This window comes from Stigmatopora nigra, chromosome 2 (genome assembly GCF_051989575.1).
Source record: "Stigmatopora nigra isolate UIUO_SnigA chromosome 2, RoL_Snig_1.1, whole genome shotgun sequence".
In the NCBI taxonomy this organism is placed as follows: domain Eukaryota; kingdom Metazoa; phylum Chordata; class Actinopteri; order Syngnathiformes; family Syngnathidae; genus Stigmatopora; species Stigmatopora nigra.
In genome coordinates, this window is record NC_135509.1 from 8,742,773 (window position 1) to 8,757,397 (window position 14,625).

The 14,625-nt window shown below is 32.5% G+C and overlaps 2 protein-coding genes across 2 annotated transcripts; both read left to right on the top strand.

The window, feature by feature from the left end:
- Positions 1-962: 962 nt before the first annotated feature.
- Positions 963-4,343, top strand: LOC144187653 (galactose-specific lectin nattectin-like). The gene is made up of 7 exons (XM_077710637.1): positions 963-1,081; positions 1,202-1,264; positions 1,351-1,381; positions 1,461-1,549; positions 2,212-2,337; positions 2,443-2,545; positions 4,193-4,343. Exons 2-7 carry the CDS (start codon positions 1,202-1,204, stop codon positions 4,267-4,269), a joined length of 489 nt encoding a protein of 162 aa, XP_077566763.1. The 5' UTR covers positions 963-1,081; the 3' UTR covers positions 4,270-4,343.
- A 2,079-nt stretch (positions 4,344-6,422) lies between these two features.
- On the top strand, positions 6,423-10,935 carry LOC144185125 (transmembrane protein 116). The gene is made up of 10 exons (XM_077710458.1): positions 6,423-6,752; positions 6,876-7,007; positions 7,914-8,018; positions 8,093-8,142; positions 8,230-8,346; positions 8,440-8,485; positions 9,408-9,479; positions 9,574-9,727; positions 9,991-10,073; positions 10,395-10,935. The coding sequence occupies exons 2-10, from the start codon at positions 6,912-6,914 to the stop codon at positions 10,569-10,571; spliced, it is 900 nt and encodes a 299-aa protein (XP_077566584.1). The 5' UTR covers positions 6,423-6,752; positions 6,876-6,911; the 3' UTR covers positions 10,572-10,935.
- The last annotated feature ends 3,690 nt before the right edge of the window (positions 10,936-14,625 follow it).

Here is a 14,625-nt window from a genome sequence, read left to right on the forward strand (position 1 = left end):
CAGTGGGATCATTTTCACATATGTGGATGGCAAATCTTTGGTACTGATTATAATTAGTCTTTGACAAACAGGTTTTTAAGTGGAGTGAGTCGCTAGGGAAAGAAAAAGAATATTTTAGTAGACACAATAGAGATTCAGCTAATAAACTTGATTCAACAACTGAATGCTTGCTTGCTAGACTGAAGTGCACGAAAACAACAATGGAGTAAACAAGACATCTCACTTTACTCGAATAATAGTTTCAAAGTAACTCATTAGTTTTACTTGGTGGACTACAAGACACTTTTCTACTATGATAGGCGGATGTCTCTTCCTTTAGACTACTGAGACGATTTCTGTACATCCACAAATGAAAAACAGCACGGGGACCACTGGAAAAAGTCAAGAATACAGTGGTACCTCTACTTATGAATGCTTCTACATACAAAATCTTCAGGTTACAAAACCCTTCCATGTGATAATTACTGGTCCAAGTTCCGAAATCCCCCAAAGCTTCACAAAATTCCCCCTGTGGGTTATTTTATTTTGAAATTGTGGCGCTAGTGTTGCGTCCTGCTTAAACAATCTCCATAGCATTCGCTGGTCTACCATAGGGTACTCCACGTATTCGCCATTTATTTACAGGGTGCCTGATGGCGAACGATGAACAGGTTTATGCAGGAATGGAAAAATGTTGTCACGCCACATGACAGCGCAAAAAAAATTTGTCAACACGGCGGGGCCATGTTGTTCTAATTTTTCGGGGACGTGGGCGCCCCAGTTGGTAGATCAAGCTGTCCGGTGACCAAAGTGTCTGCGGTTCGATTCTATAGTTACGGCTTCCCGTTGTCAAAGTGCCCCGGAGAAACCCACCCAGGCCCCAGGAGAAGATGCTAACTCCGCAAAGGGTTAAATTCTTGATCTCATTGTCAAAACCTGTTCGACAAAAACAAAACACCATCAATTAAGTCTTTTTTTTCTTCTTCCGTGTACACCTTCTATGTGACTTTGACAGTTTGAAACATTCCAAAATGGCCAACCCGACGTATAAAAGGAACGCTGGTCGTCTTTTTCCTCAACTTCAAGCAACTCGACCGCAGAGGTAATTTCTCCCGAATTTCACTCCCTTATGAATCCAATCTTTTAGCCATTGTACAATTATTACTTGTCATGGCGAAAACAACTTTCCTTATGGAAAAATATGTTTTGAATCGTTTGCCAGATGACCATGTTTCTCCGCTGGCTGTTCCTCTTTTGTGGGTCCAGCGCTCTTTTGACCGGCGCGGTGAGTCCAAAACCAATCTTTTCCACATTGTTTCTTCCTTTGGGGAGAATATTCCTCAATTTGATGTATCTTTCTTTCTTTTGCAGAACTGTTCCTCTTTTGGGAGTGATTGGAAAAGTCGGTGATATCTTTACACACAAAAAAATTTTCCCGTTTCGTCAACGTGAATTTAATCGGCAACTTTTTTTCCGGGTAGCGATCAATAACTGTCCTAAAGGCTGGACTCAGCTCAACTGTCATTGTTACATATTTGTAAAGGAAATCAGAACTTCTGAAGATGCAGAGGTAAGTAGTTATTATAATTTAGAAATTAACGAAATGAAAATGAATTAAAAAATGAAATGCAGTCTGGTTAAAGTTGATTTTTTTCCTAGGTATTTAACTCATTGCATATTATTGGTTGAAAATGTATTTCAATCAAGAAGACTGACTGTGTCAGTGCCATTGACGGCACTCAGCGTACAATCCATTTTGATTGGGCGGGCCGTCTGAACGTACCAAATAATTGGAACATCCTAAAGTAAAAAGAAATCGAGAAAGGGGCTGTGGATTGATTGGCAAGCGAATCACCATTTATTTTGAGGGAAAACATTTAGCCGTATTTTTGGAATTCAAAATTGTATCTGCTTCATAGGAAATTAAACATGGGAAATGTTCTCTTTTTTTAAAAAAAACAAACACTCGTTGTTTTCATACATTCTGAACATATTTTAATGTAATCAGTTCATATTTATCTTTCATTTTTTCCAAAATGATATTTATTTATAATTTAAACCCACATAAAGTGATGAAAAATGGTGACGCATTTCCTTTTTTGTTGTTGTCATTTTTGGCTTGAATTTTAAAAAGCTTGTTTGCTCGTTGGCCCTTCCCTGTCAAAATGGATTGGTCTTGGCATTAGTTAACAATGGAAATCTTCATTATTATTTTCTTTTTTACTCCAATAGTCGGTCTGCAAAATACTGGGTGGCAACCTGGTCTCAATCGAGAATCTCGTGACTAATGCATTCATCACAGGAATTGCTGAAGATGCTGAAAACAACCTGATCTGGCTAGGGATTGACGATCTTTCGGTGAAAAAATCAAATCAAATCAAAATTACTGACCTGATGAAATAATCTCTATTGTTGGCAGCTAAAATGAAGAGAGACGCTTTTAAATGTCTCTATGTCTTCTAGGGTGATACATTTACTTGGAATGATGACACATTGAGTACGTTCAACAACTTTGATAGTGGTGAACCTGACGGCGATGGCTCCTGTGTTGCGATGGATGTGACAGGTGAGCCTATGTTTTGCCATGACGGTGTTGTTGCTAGTTAACAAATGTTTACCCACCAATGAAATGATCGAATCCAAGAGAATTAATTCCCAAATAAACCATCAAAGCTTACAAATATCAATAACTATGACAAATCATTTATGTAACATTGCCATCCGCTTCCTTAAGAAAAAGACAAGGAAAAACCAGTATGTTGACATATTCTTATTGGTTTTATCACGGAATACAAAATTAAAAGTGGGGCAGAAGAAGAAGCCCCAAAGAATGTTGGATTTCACCATCATGTCTAACTAGGGAAGCTAGCCCCCACGCTAACCATCTAACCTCGGTATATATTAGTGCAGTTTAGGCCAAAAAACAAAACAACTCATTGTACAAAGATGCTGGAAATTGTATTCTATTCTGACTCCTCACACATCAAAGTCAATGAGTCTTCAATACTGTTTTCCAACGTGTTATGCGCCCTGTGCCGGAATTTTCACGCTTGGTGAGGTCGTCAGTTTCAACTATGCAGAGGCCAACTGTTACATAAATGATTTTTATTGCGCAATTTCAATAGTTATGAATCAGTGTGGTCTCATAATTCATAATAGCGGGACTTTAACTATTGTGTTGCAGCGATACCAATGCTGACACCTGGCTGTGTTGGATTGGTCAATGCCAATGCTGAACCTATACCACGTTTTTTGAAAAATAAAAAAATTAAAAAAAATCTAACAAATAATAAAATTAAAATTTAAAAAATAAAAAATAAATAAATAAATAAATATATATATATATATATATATATATATATATATATATATATATATATATATATATATATATATATATATATATATATATATATATATATATATATATATATATATATATATATATATATATATATATATATATATATATATATATATATATATATATATATATATATATATATATATATATATATATATATATATATATATATATATATATATATATATATATATATATATATATATATATATATATATATTTATATTTTATTTGAATTTTATTATTGTTAGTTTTTTTTTTTTTTATGATATATATATATATATATATATATATATATATATATATATATAACAAATAATAAAATTAAAATTTAAAAAATAAAAAATAAATATATATATATATATATATATATATTTATATTTTATTTGAATTTTATTATTGTTAGTTTTTTTTATTTTTAATTATATATATATATATATATATATATATATATATATATATATATATATATATATATATATATATATATATATATATATATATATATATATATATATATATATATATATATATATATATATATATATATATATATATATATATATATATATATATATATATATATATATATATATATATATATATATATATATATATATATATATATATATATATATATATATATATATATATATATATATATATATATATATATATATATATATATATATATATATATATATATATATATATATATATATATATATATATATATATATATAAATATATAAATATAAATGTTTTTTTGTGTTAATAAAGCACCTGGCCTTGGTGAAATGCTATTGAACTGTTTTCTAATCCGTATTTTTTTAATTTATTTTTTTCCAGATGGTTTTTGGCAGGATGAGGACTGCTCAACAAACTCTTACTCATTTGTTTGCATCAGAGATGTGGTAGATCACTAGACGATAAAAAAGTTGAAGTTGTTCAACAAAAATCAAACAAAGTGCATCCCCTGGTGAATAAAAGCGTCCCACACAGAGAATGTGTTGGTCTTTATTTCTACTCTTACCATTTTGAACATGCTACATTTGCTGCCATTCAAGTGCCTTTTCAATGGTCACTTTATTGGACAGTTTTGAATAGGTAATTGAATTTAAACTGATTTATATATTAGTAAATATTTCATCTATTTTATGATTTAAAATAGATGAAAAAAGTATAAAATTTCAATCAATAGTCTTACTATAATATATATACTTTTTCTTTTAATGTTCTATTTAATTTTGATTTTACATTGACAAATTGGTTATATTTATATATACTTTATGCTATCTCATCTGATTATCTGAACCGATTTATCTTATTAGGGGAGCATGGGGTGCTGGAGCCTAACCCAGCTGACGCCGGGGCCGAGGTGGGGGACACCATGAATTGGGGGAGACAAACAACAATTCAGACGTCCAATACGACAAGGAAACGTTCATTTTCCAGTCTCTATTCTGATAGCATCTTTGGCTAATGATTGAAAACTGCCTGTCTCTGTTATGTAAGTGAAAAAACTTTATGACAGCGATGTCATTTTATTTCATATTTAACAAGTGTCCCTTTGGAACATCCATATTGCTTAAAATTATGACATGATTTACGTAACGGGGGGGGGGGGGGGGGGGGGGCTTTTAACCCTTTGAGGGACATCATTTTTAAAGTTACAATTATTTCACTGCAAGCTAAGATCCCAATTACAATGTCAAAGTATTCATTTGTTGAGTTATTTTTAATTGGCCTTGTAAAATATATGAAGGCAATACTGTATGGATGTCAAATGGGGGTTAGCTGGGGGGCAATTGACCCCTGGGCCATATGTACTGTACTGCATGTACAATATGAATGTATTGAGGTAACCAATGTCTGTTTTTAAAGGGGGGGGGGGGGGGGTTCACAGAAGGTATGTGTATTTTATTTTTTACACGCATTGCCTGTATGTTTCTTCATTCAACGGCTAATAAAAAAAAAAAAAACAGAAGTTCTTTGGTTATCTTCCGATTATAATAAGGTACATGATAAAGGTTTTACTTTGTTTTCAGAATAAAAATACAACGGAAACCCAAAGAATGGATTTTCCCATTCATTTGCTGTTAGTTAGTAATCACCCTTAAAAAAAAACAAAAACCAGAAGCATCTTGCAGGTGGAAGCAGCACCACGTGACTTGTTTCATTTTACATTTGTGTTCATTAACCACAATATACACGTGTTGTATGTCGAGGTAGCGTTGAGGAAAGTTATTGAGTGCGTGAGTCCAAGCAAACTTGACGTGAACTTGATCTCGTTGATCAAGCATGGGACTCAACGGCACGCTTACGGTTTATCAGGTAAGACCTTTTTAATTTTTTTTTATCTGAGACATTGAAAATGAGAGTAAAATATTGTTTTGTTTTCCAGATTGAGGTTCTGTCAACTGTGTATTTGTTCACACTAACTCCCAGGTGACATTGGAGTTTATTCTTTCATTTTCTGAACAGCTTATCCTCACAAGGGTCGTGGGGGGTGCTGGAGCTTATCCCAGTTGACTTTGGGTCCCAGGCTGGGGATGCCCTGAATTGGCTCAATTCATACAATGGGCAATTTAGAGTGTTCAAGCAGCCTACCCTGCATGTTTTTGGGATGTGGGAGAAAACCGGAGTACCCGGGGAAAACCCACATAGAGAAATATATTCAAATTTGATTCATGTTTGATAGCAAAATATTTTCTAAAGAAGAAAATCGATTTGTAAATTTTGTCATGAAAATAGGACTGACTTAAGTTTAACAATGAAAATAGAAGAAATAGTTATTCTCCTTGTGTAGATTGCCAAAAGTGGAATCTATTTTGTCATTGTTTTAGAATAATGAATTTATAGTTGTCTTTATGACTTGATACTTACTGCTTGTTAAATAATTTAATGATATTTTTAATTATTAATAATAAAATAATTATATCTAATAATAAATAATTGCTCAATAGCGTTTTTTTAACATGAATTAACTGTGACCTTTATTTCACTTTGTATTCATTCCAATGAGGAATATTTTCAATGCCCAGAAATTAAAATAACAATGACGTCAATTAACGCCAGAGAACATATTATAATGTTTCACTTGGGTGTGCCTTTGCTAGCATAATTACTTCACAATTCCTTAAACGTCTCATTTAATAGGCGGCGTCTCGACTCAACAATAGCGAATAGACAGCATTTTAAAAACCTCATTGACTCTATTGTACAACAAGCAACGCGACCTGGAAATGTTAATAGCCGGTTTCGCAGCTTGCTAGCCTGCCAAATTCCGCTCATTCTGTTCGCCGGTAATTGGACACATGATGACTGATCGCTTTTAATTTACAGTGTGATTGGCAGCTGCTCTGTGCTGGTGGTTTCTTTGCTACGATGGAGGCATCTGAAGGAACAGGTTTGAATCCCCGATTATTATTTGGTGATCATTTCTTGTATTTTCTGTTAGCTCGCTCGCTAGCTCGCGAGCTAACAGGGTAGCAGGAATGAAAGCAAGACGTTTGTTTGTTGATACGTTCAGGTGCTTCTCCTGGTTCAGTTGTCGGCGGTAGACCTCATGGCTGCCCTAATTCTGATGTTTACCAGCGCCATGAATAAAGTTCGGTGGAATAATAATGTGACCATCTGCCAGTATAGCCTGCCGCTGTCATTGGTAAGCAAAAAGAGACTCATTTTAATCTGCGGCCATGGCCAGGTTGCCACAAGCCATTTTAGGCAGTCACATGCTAAACTGAATTTTTGGAAGGGCTACTTAAATGTAATTATGATTTGCAGTTAGATATGAAATGTATCTCAACTTCGAGTAGCCAACTGTACGCCCTTTGCATTCATTATGATGCAAAAAAAGTACTTTTAGTATTACTTTGCTATTGTTTGGATTTCTCATCTCATTTTCTGAACCGCTTTATCTCATTGGGGTCGCGGGGGGTGCTGGAGCCTATCCCAGCTGACTCTGGGCCAGAGACGGGGGAAACCTGGGTTTGCACCAAGGACCCCTGAGCTGTGAGGCCTGACCTGTCTAACATTTGTTGATTTATAAAAACAAGAAGAAACAGAATAATATCATTTAATAAACAGTAAACATTCTTGAATACTCTAGAAAATTGTTATCGGTGAAATTCTAAAAACTGTAAATATGTACAAATTTTGGTTGACAACAATTTATAATCAAGCTATCAAATTGAATATTTAAAAAATTAAAAATAATAAAACGCAACCCATTTCAGCATTCAAAGGTCTATAAAGGTATTAAAAATAGCAAGAAGTCCCCAAAAGAGTATTTTAGGCAGTGCTACTTAGTCATGAAAACTTCAGTTTGTTGTGAAAGCAGAAGTGGAAGTATTGTTTGCTTTCTCTCACAACTTTCTACTGCAGCTGTGCTGTTTATGAATAACTTAATGACGATGCGGAAAAACTATTGAACAAATCAACGTAACTCCTGCCCTTGGTTTAGCCGTTTTTATTTCCACAGCAGATATATTCCAAAATGTTATATGCCTGTGTGTTCAAATTGCTTTGAATGCGTCCCACTTATTTCTTTCCCCTTCTTGTTCTGCAGACATTTTATCTGATTTCCTTCCTGCTGGTTGCAGTATATGCCTGGAAGTCCAAAAAAAACCTAAAAGGATGGAGGATGATGCCAGCGGAGGACACAGCAAGGCGGGTGGGACATCAACACGCCTATTAATGCGCACATTCTTAATGTATGCACTGGAATAATATCTATATCTCTCGCAGAATCCATGCTGGAGTCAAGTGTTATCTTTACCGGTGTACGTTTATGTGTGGTGAGTGTCCATTCTAATGATTTGTTCAATTGGTTGGTGACTTGTAGACGTCCACGTGGCGGCTTATATCTCACAAATGTTCATCAGGTCCATCCCCGCCGCCGTGTACTTGGCGTACGTGTTGACACCCTTCATTAAAGCGACTCCACTCAATCCACACTTGAAAATGGTCGCCACTGGGGATGATGCCAAATACTGCTCCAGGTCAGAAGCTCATTTTTATCAATGAACGTTAAAAAAAAAAAAAAAAACATGGCAGTTCTCACCTTTTTTTTGTAAATATTTTTTCACCCTCAGTTGTCTTTTGTTCCTACACATCTGGAAGGATTCCTGCTCCGATGCGGTGAGTGTAAAGCAGGGCAACATTTGTATTTTAGCATGAATCGACCAGATCACCTGTGTCAAAGTGGCGGCCCGGGGGCCAAATCTGGCCCGCCACATCATTTTGTGTGGCCCGGGAAAGTAAATGATGACTTTCTGTTTTAGGATCAAATTCAAATGAAGAGTGTATATATATGTATATTACATTTCCTGATTTTCCACCCTTTCAAATCAATAATTGTAATTTTTTTATAATTTTTTTCTGTGTTTTTAGTTCAAAAACCCTGTAAAATCTAAAAATATATAAAAAACTAAAATAAACATTGTTTTAAATCTATAAAGAAACGGAATACTTAGGGATTATAATCCATTTATTAAATACAATCTAAATATTATATTCAAAATGGTCCAGCCAACATGAAATTGAATTGACGTTAACGCGGCCCACGAACTAACCCGAGTCTGACACCCCAGGACTAGATAATTTCCAATGTCTCGTTTGTAATGTAGCCACCGCAATACTTGAACATGCATGTGTGAGTCTCTTAACAATTATTAGGCTCTCATCAAGGGTGGTGCCTAAAGTCCCACCTAGCATAAACAACCTGTCACAGCTGCTTGTCAAGTCACTCCTTTGATGATAAACAGATAAGATGCTTGCCGACTGTTTGCATTCGGCGCCCTTTGTTGGTGAGTGAGACGCTTCTCAGTGCATGACGGCCAAGGACGTCAACGCCATTGATGCTCTTTGAAAGTGCTACGTTTTTTTGGTTCATTAAAAAAAGAGGATTAGTGGGTTTGGCCCAGTGAAGTAAATTTCCCCTGAGGTGATAGTGCGACTTCCTCATTCTCCAATCATATTTGGACATATGGAAAACTAAAAAAGTCAATGTCGGTGGTTAGCAATTTTTTCGTAACAGTCACGTATTTGTTTGTCTTTTTAGGAGATCATCCATGACACTTTTATGCGAGTGTTTTTGTTGGCTGTGGTGATTCCTGTGATCTTTTCTTGCGCCGTAAGATTTCACCCAAAGCACAAGTTTGCTCCAGCCTTTTTGATTCTGAAAAAGTCTTAACATCGCTTCTGTTTTTTTTTTTTATGGGCAAAAGGGGATTTACCATAAGGTGGGTAGGTGGTACGATGAGCACCGCCAGGAGGCGCTGTTCCCGGTGGAAGGAGATGGGCGTTCCAGTAGGAGATTGAAAGGTGTCTATTCCACGGCCAGGAACATGGTCATGGTAATCTTCTTCTGTTGGGCACCAGGTACGGTACTGTGTAAGCTAAAACCCACTGTTATATAAAGCCCTAGAGGCCTAGAAGCCTAGAAGCCTAGTAGCCTATAACTCAATGTTATATTAACTAAAATAACCTTTTTTGTAAATCACCTCTAACCTTTGAGGTTCCATGTGTGTTTATTTTCGTAAAATTATTAATTTGGGGGAGGAGTCAACTAGAACTGATTTTTGCTGACAAATTCACATTGTTTGGGTTGCCTTGACTAACAAGTCTCCTCCATATGTTTCCAGCCCTGCTAGTCATTTTGCTCTCAAGCTTGATGGTGTGGCCTGGTGTTGAGCAGCGCAGCCTTTTTTTCATCTACCTGATCCAGGTGTGTTTTACCTTTTAATCATGTTAAAAATTATATCTATGTTATATCTCACTTAAATTATTTAGCTTTTTATATGGTTGGTAGCCCAGGAATGCTCCAGCTAATATTTTGAATTGCCTTTTAAAAAGAAAAAATGTTGGATGTATGCTTATGTTTTTTTTTTTTTATCACGTGATGTGCAAAAATGGCAATGATCATCCTAAACTGTGGTATCAGGATGTAATTAAATTGATCTGGCCAGATATGAGGCAATATATAACTTGAAATATTGTTATTAAGAAGAAGTGTATTTGTTGAAAGCTGTTTTTTGGTTGATTTCAGGCTGCCAGTGTGTCCTTGCAAGGCTTCTTGAACAGTTTGGTGTACGCGTGGGGACGGCCCAACTTTACCCTGGCCGTCTTGGGCGAGAGTACGCCGTTAATGGCTTACCGCCACGCGACGTTCTTTGACCAGTCGCTAAATTGCCAAATTGGACATCAAAAGGGAGACCATGTATAGTAAGGCTTTTTTTTAATTTAAATGACCATGTATAGTAAGGCTTTAAAAAAAAAAAAAGACCATGTATAGTAAGGCTTTAAAAAAAAAAAAGACCATGTATAGTAAGGCTTTTTTTTAATTTAAATGACCATGTATAGTAAGGCTTTTTAAAAAAAAAAAAAGACCATGTATAGTAAGGCTTTTTTAAAAAAAAAAATGACCATGTATAGTAAGGCTTTTTTTAAAAAAAAAATGACCATGTATAGTAAGGCTTTTTTAAAAAAAAAAATGACCATGTATAGTAAGGCTTTTTTAAAAAAAAAAAGACCATGTATAGTAAGGCTTTTTAAAAAAAAAAAAAAGACCATGAATAGTAAGGCTTTTTTTTTAAAAAAAAGACCATGTATAGTAAGGCTTTTTTAAAAAAAAATGACCATGTATAGTAAGGCTTTTTTAAAATAAAAAAATGACCATGTATAGTAAGGCTTTTTTCTTTTTTAAAAATGACCATGTATAGTAAGGCTTTTAAAAAATGACCATGTATAGTAAGGCTTTTAAAAAAAAAAAATGACCATGTATAGTAAGGCTTTTTAAAAAAAAAAATGACCATGTATAGTAAGGCTTTTTTAAAAAAAAAATGACCATGTATAGTAAGGCTTTTTAAAAAAAAAAAGACCATGTATAGTAAGGCTTTTTAAAAAAAAAATGACCATGTATCGTAAGACATAGTATAGTAAGGCTTTATTCTTCAAAAAAACAACATAGTATAGTGAAGCATTTTTATTCAAAAAACGACATAGTATAGTAAGGCTTTATTCTTCCAAAAACGACATAGTATAGTATGGCTTTTTTTCTTAAAAAACGACATAGTATAGTATGGCTTTTTTTCTTAAAAAACGACATAGTATAGTATGGCTTTTTTTCTTAAAAAACGACATAGTATAGTATGGCTTTTTTTCTTAAAAAACGACATAGTATAGTATGGCTTTTTTTCTTAAAAAACGACATAGTATAGTATGGCTTTTTTTCTTAAAAAACGACATAGTATAGTATGGCTTTTTTTCTTAAAAAACGACATAGTATAGTATGGCTTTTTTTCTTAAAAAACGACATAGTATAGTATGGCTTTTTTTCTTAAAAAACGACATAGTATAGTATGGCTTTTTTTCTTAAAAAACGACATAGTATAGTATGGCTTTTTTTCTTAAAAAACGACATAGTATAGTATGGCTTTTTTTCTTAAAAAACGACATAGTATAGTATGGCTTTTTTTCTTTAAAAACGACATAGTATAGTATGGCTTTTTTTCTTAAAAAACGACATAGTATAGTATGGCTTTTTTTCTTAAAAAACGACATAGTATAGTATGGCTTTTTTTCTTAAGAAACGACATAGTATAGTATGGCTTTTTTTCTTAAGAAACGACATAGTATAGTATGGCTTTTTTTCTTAAGAAACGACATAGTATAGTATGGCTTTTTTTCTTAAGAAACGACATAGTATAGTATGGCTTTTTTTCTTAAAAAACGACATAGTATAGTATGGCTTTTTTTCTTAAAAAACGACATAGTATAGTATGGCTTTTTTTCTTAAAAAACGACATAGTATAGTATGGCTTTTTTTTAAAAACGACATAGTATAGTATGGCTTTTTTTCTTAAAAAAACGACATAGTATAGTATGGCTTTTTTTCTTAAAAAAACGACATAGTATTGTATGGCTTTTTTTCTTAAAAAAACGACATAGTATAGTATGGCTTTTTTTCTTAAAAAACGACATAGTATAGTATGGCTTTTTTTTAAAAACGACATAGTATAGTATGGCTTTTTTTCTTAAAAAACGACATAGTATAGTATGGCTTTTTTTCTTAAAAAACGACATAGTATAGTATGGCTTTTTTTCTTAAAAAACGACATAGTATAGTATGGCTTTTTTTCTTAAAAAACGACATAGTATAGTATGGCTTTTTTTCTTAAAAAACGACATAGTATAGTATGGCTTTTTTTCTTAAAAAACGACATAGTATAGTATGGCTTTTTTTCTTAAAAAACGACATAGTATAGTATGGCTTTTTTTCTTAAAAAACGACATAGTATAGTATGGCTTTTTTTCTTAAAAAACGACATAGTATAGTATGGCTTTTTTTCTTAAAAAACGACATAGTATAGTATGGCTTTTTTTCTTTAAAAACGACATAGTATAGTATGGCTTTTTTTCTTAAAAAACGACATAGTATAGTATGGCTTTTTTTCTTAAAAAACGACATAGTATAGTATGGCTTTTTTTCTTAAGAAACGACATAGTATAGTATGGCTTTTTTTCTTAAGAAACGACATAGTATAGTATGGCTTTTTTTCTTAAGAAACGACATAGTATAGTATGGCTTTTTTTCTTAAGAAACGACATAGTATAGTATGGCTTTTTTTCTTAAAAAACGACATAGTATAGTATGGCTTTTTTTCTTAAAAAACGACATAGTATAGTATGGCTTTTTTTCTTAAAAAACGACATAGTATAGTATGGCTTTTTTTTAAAAACGACATAGTATAGTATGGCTTTTTTTCTTAAAAAAACGACATAGTATAGTATGGCTTTTTTTCTTAAAAAAACGACATAGTATTGTATGGCTTTTTTTCTTAAAAAAACGACATAGTATAGTATGGCTTTTTTTCTTAAAAAACGACATAGTATAGTATGGCTTTTTTTTAAAAACGACATAGTATAGTATGGCTTTTTTTCTTAAAAAACGACATAGTATAGTATGGCTTTTTTTCTTAAAAAACGACATAGTATAGTATGGCTTTTTTTCTTAAAAAACGACATAGTATAGTATGGCTTTTTTTCTTAAAAAACGACATAGTATAGTATGGCTTTTTTTCTTAAAAAACGACATAGTATAGTATGGCTTTTTTTCTTAAAAAACGACATAGTATAGTATGGCTTTTTTTCTTAAAAAACGACATAGTATAGTATGGCTTTTTTTCTTTAAAAACGACATAGTATAGTATGGCTTTTTTTCTTAAAAAACGACATAGTATAGTATGGCTTTTTTTTAAAAACGACATAGTATAGTATGGCTTTTTTTCTTAAAAAACGACATAGTATAGTATGGCTTTTTTCTTAAAAAACGACATAGTATAGTATGGCTTTTTTTCTTAAAAAACGACATAGTATAGTATGGCTTTTTTTCTTAAAAAAACGACATAGTATAGTATGGCTTTTTTTCTTAAAAAAACGACATAGTATAGTATGGCTTTTTTTCTTAAAAAAACGACATAGTATAGTATGGCTTTTTTTCTTAAAAAACGACATAGTATAGTATGGCTTTTTTTTAAAAACGACATAGTATAGTATGGCTTTTTTTTAAAAACGACATAGTATAGTATGGCTTTTTTTCTTAAAAAACGACATAGTATAGTATGGCTTTTTTTCTTAAAAAACGACATAGTATAGTATGGCTTTTTTTCTTAAAAAACGACATAGTATAGTATGGCTTTTTTTTAAAAACGACATAGTATAGTATGGCTTTTTTTCTTAAAAAACGACATAGTATAGTATGGCTTTTTTTCTTAAAAAACGACATAGTATAGTATGGCTTTTTTTCTTAAAAAAACGACATAGTATTGTATGGCTTTTTTTCTTAAAAAAACGACATAGTATAGTATGGCTTTTTTTCTTAAAAAACGACATAGTATAGTATGGCTTTTTTTCTTAAAAAAACGACATAGTATAGTATGGCTTTTTTTCTTAAAAAACGACATAGTATAGTATGGCTTTTTTTTAAAAACGACATAGTATAGTATGGCTTTTTTTCTTAAAAAACGACATAGTATAGTATGGCTTTTTTTCTTAAAAAACGACATAGTATAGTATGGCTTTTTTTCTTAAAAAACGACATAGTATAGTATGGCTTTTTTTTAAAAACGACATAGTATAGTATGGCTTTTTTTCTTAAAAAACGACATAGTATAGTATGGCTTTTTTTCTTAAAAAACGACATAGTATAGTATGGCTTTTTTTCTTAAAAAAACGACATAGTATTGTATGGCTTTTTTTCTTAAAAAAACGACATAGTA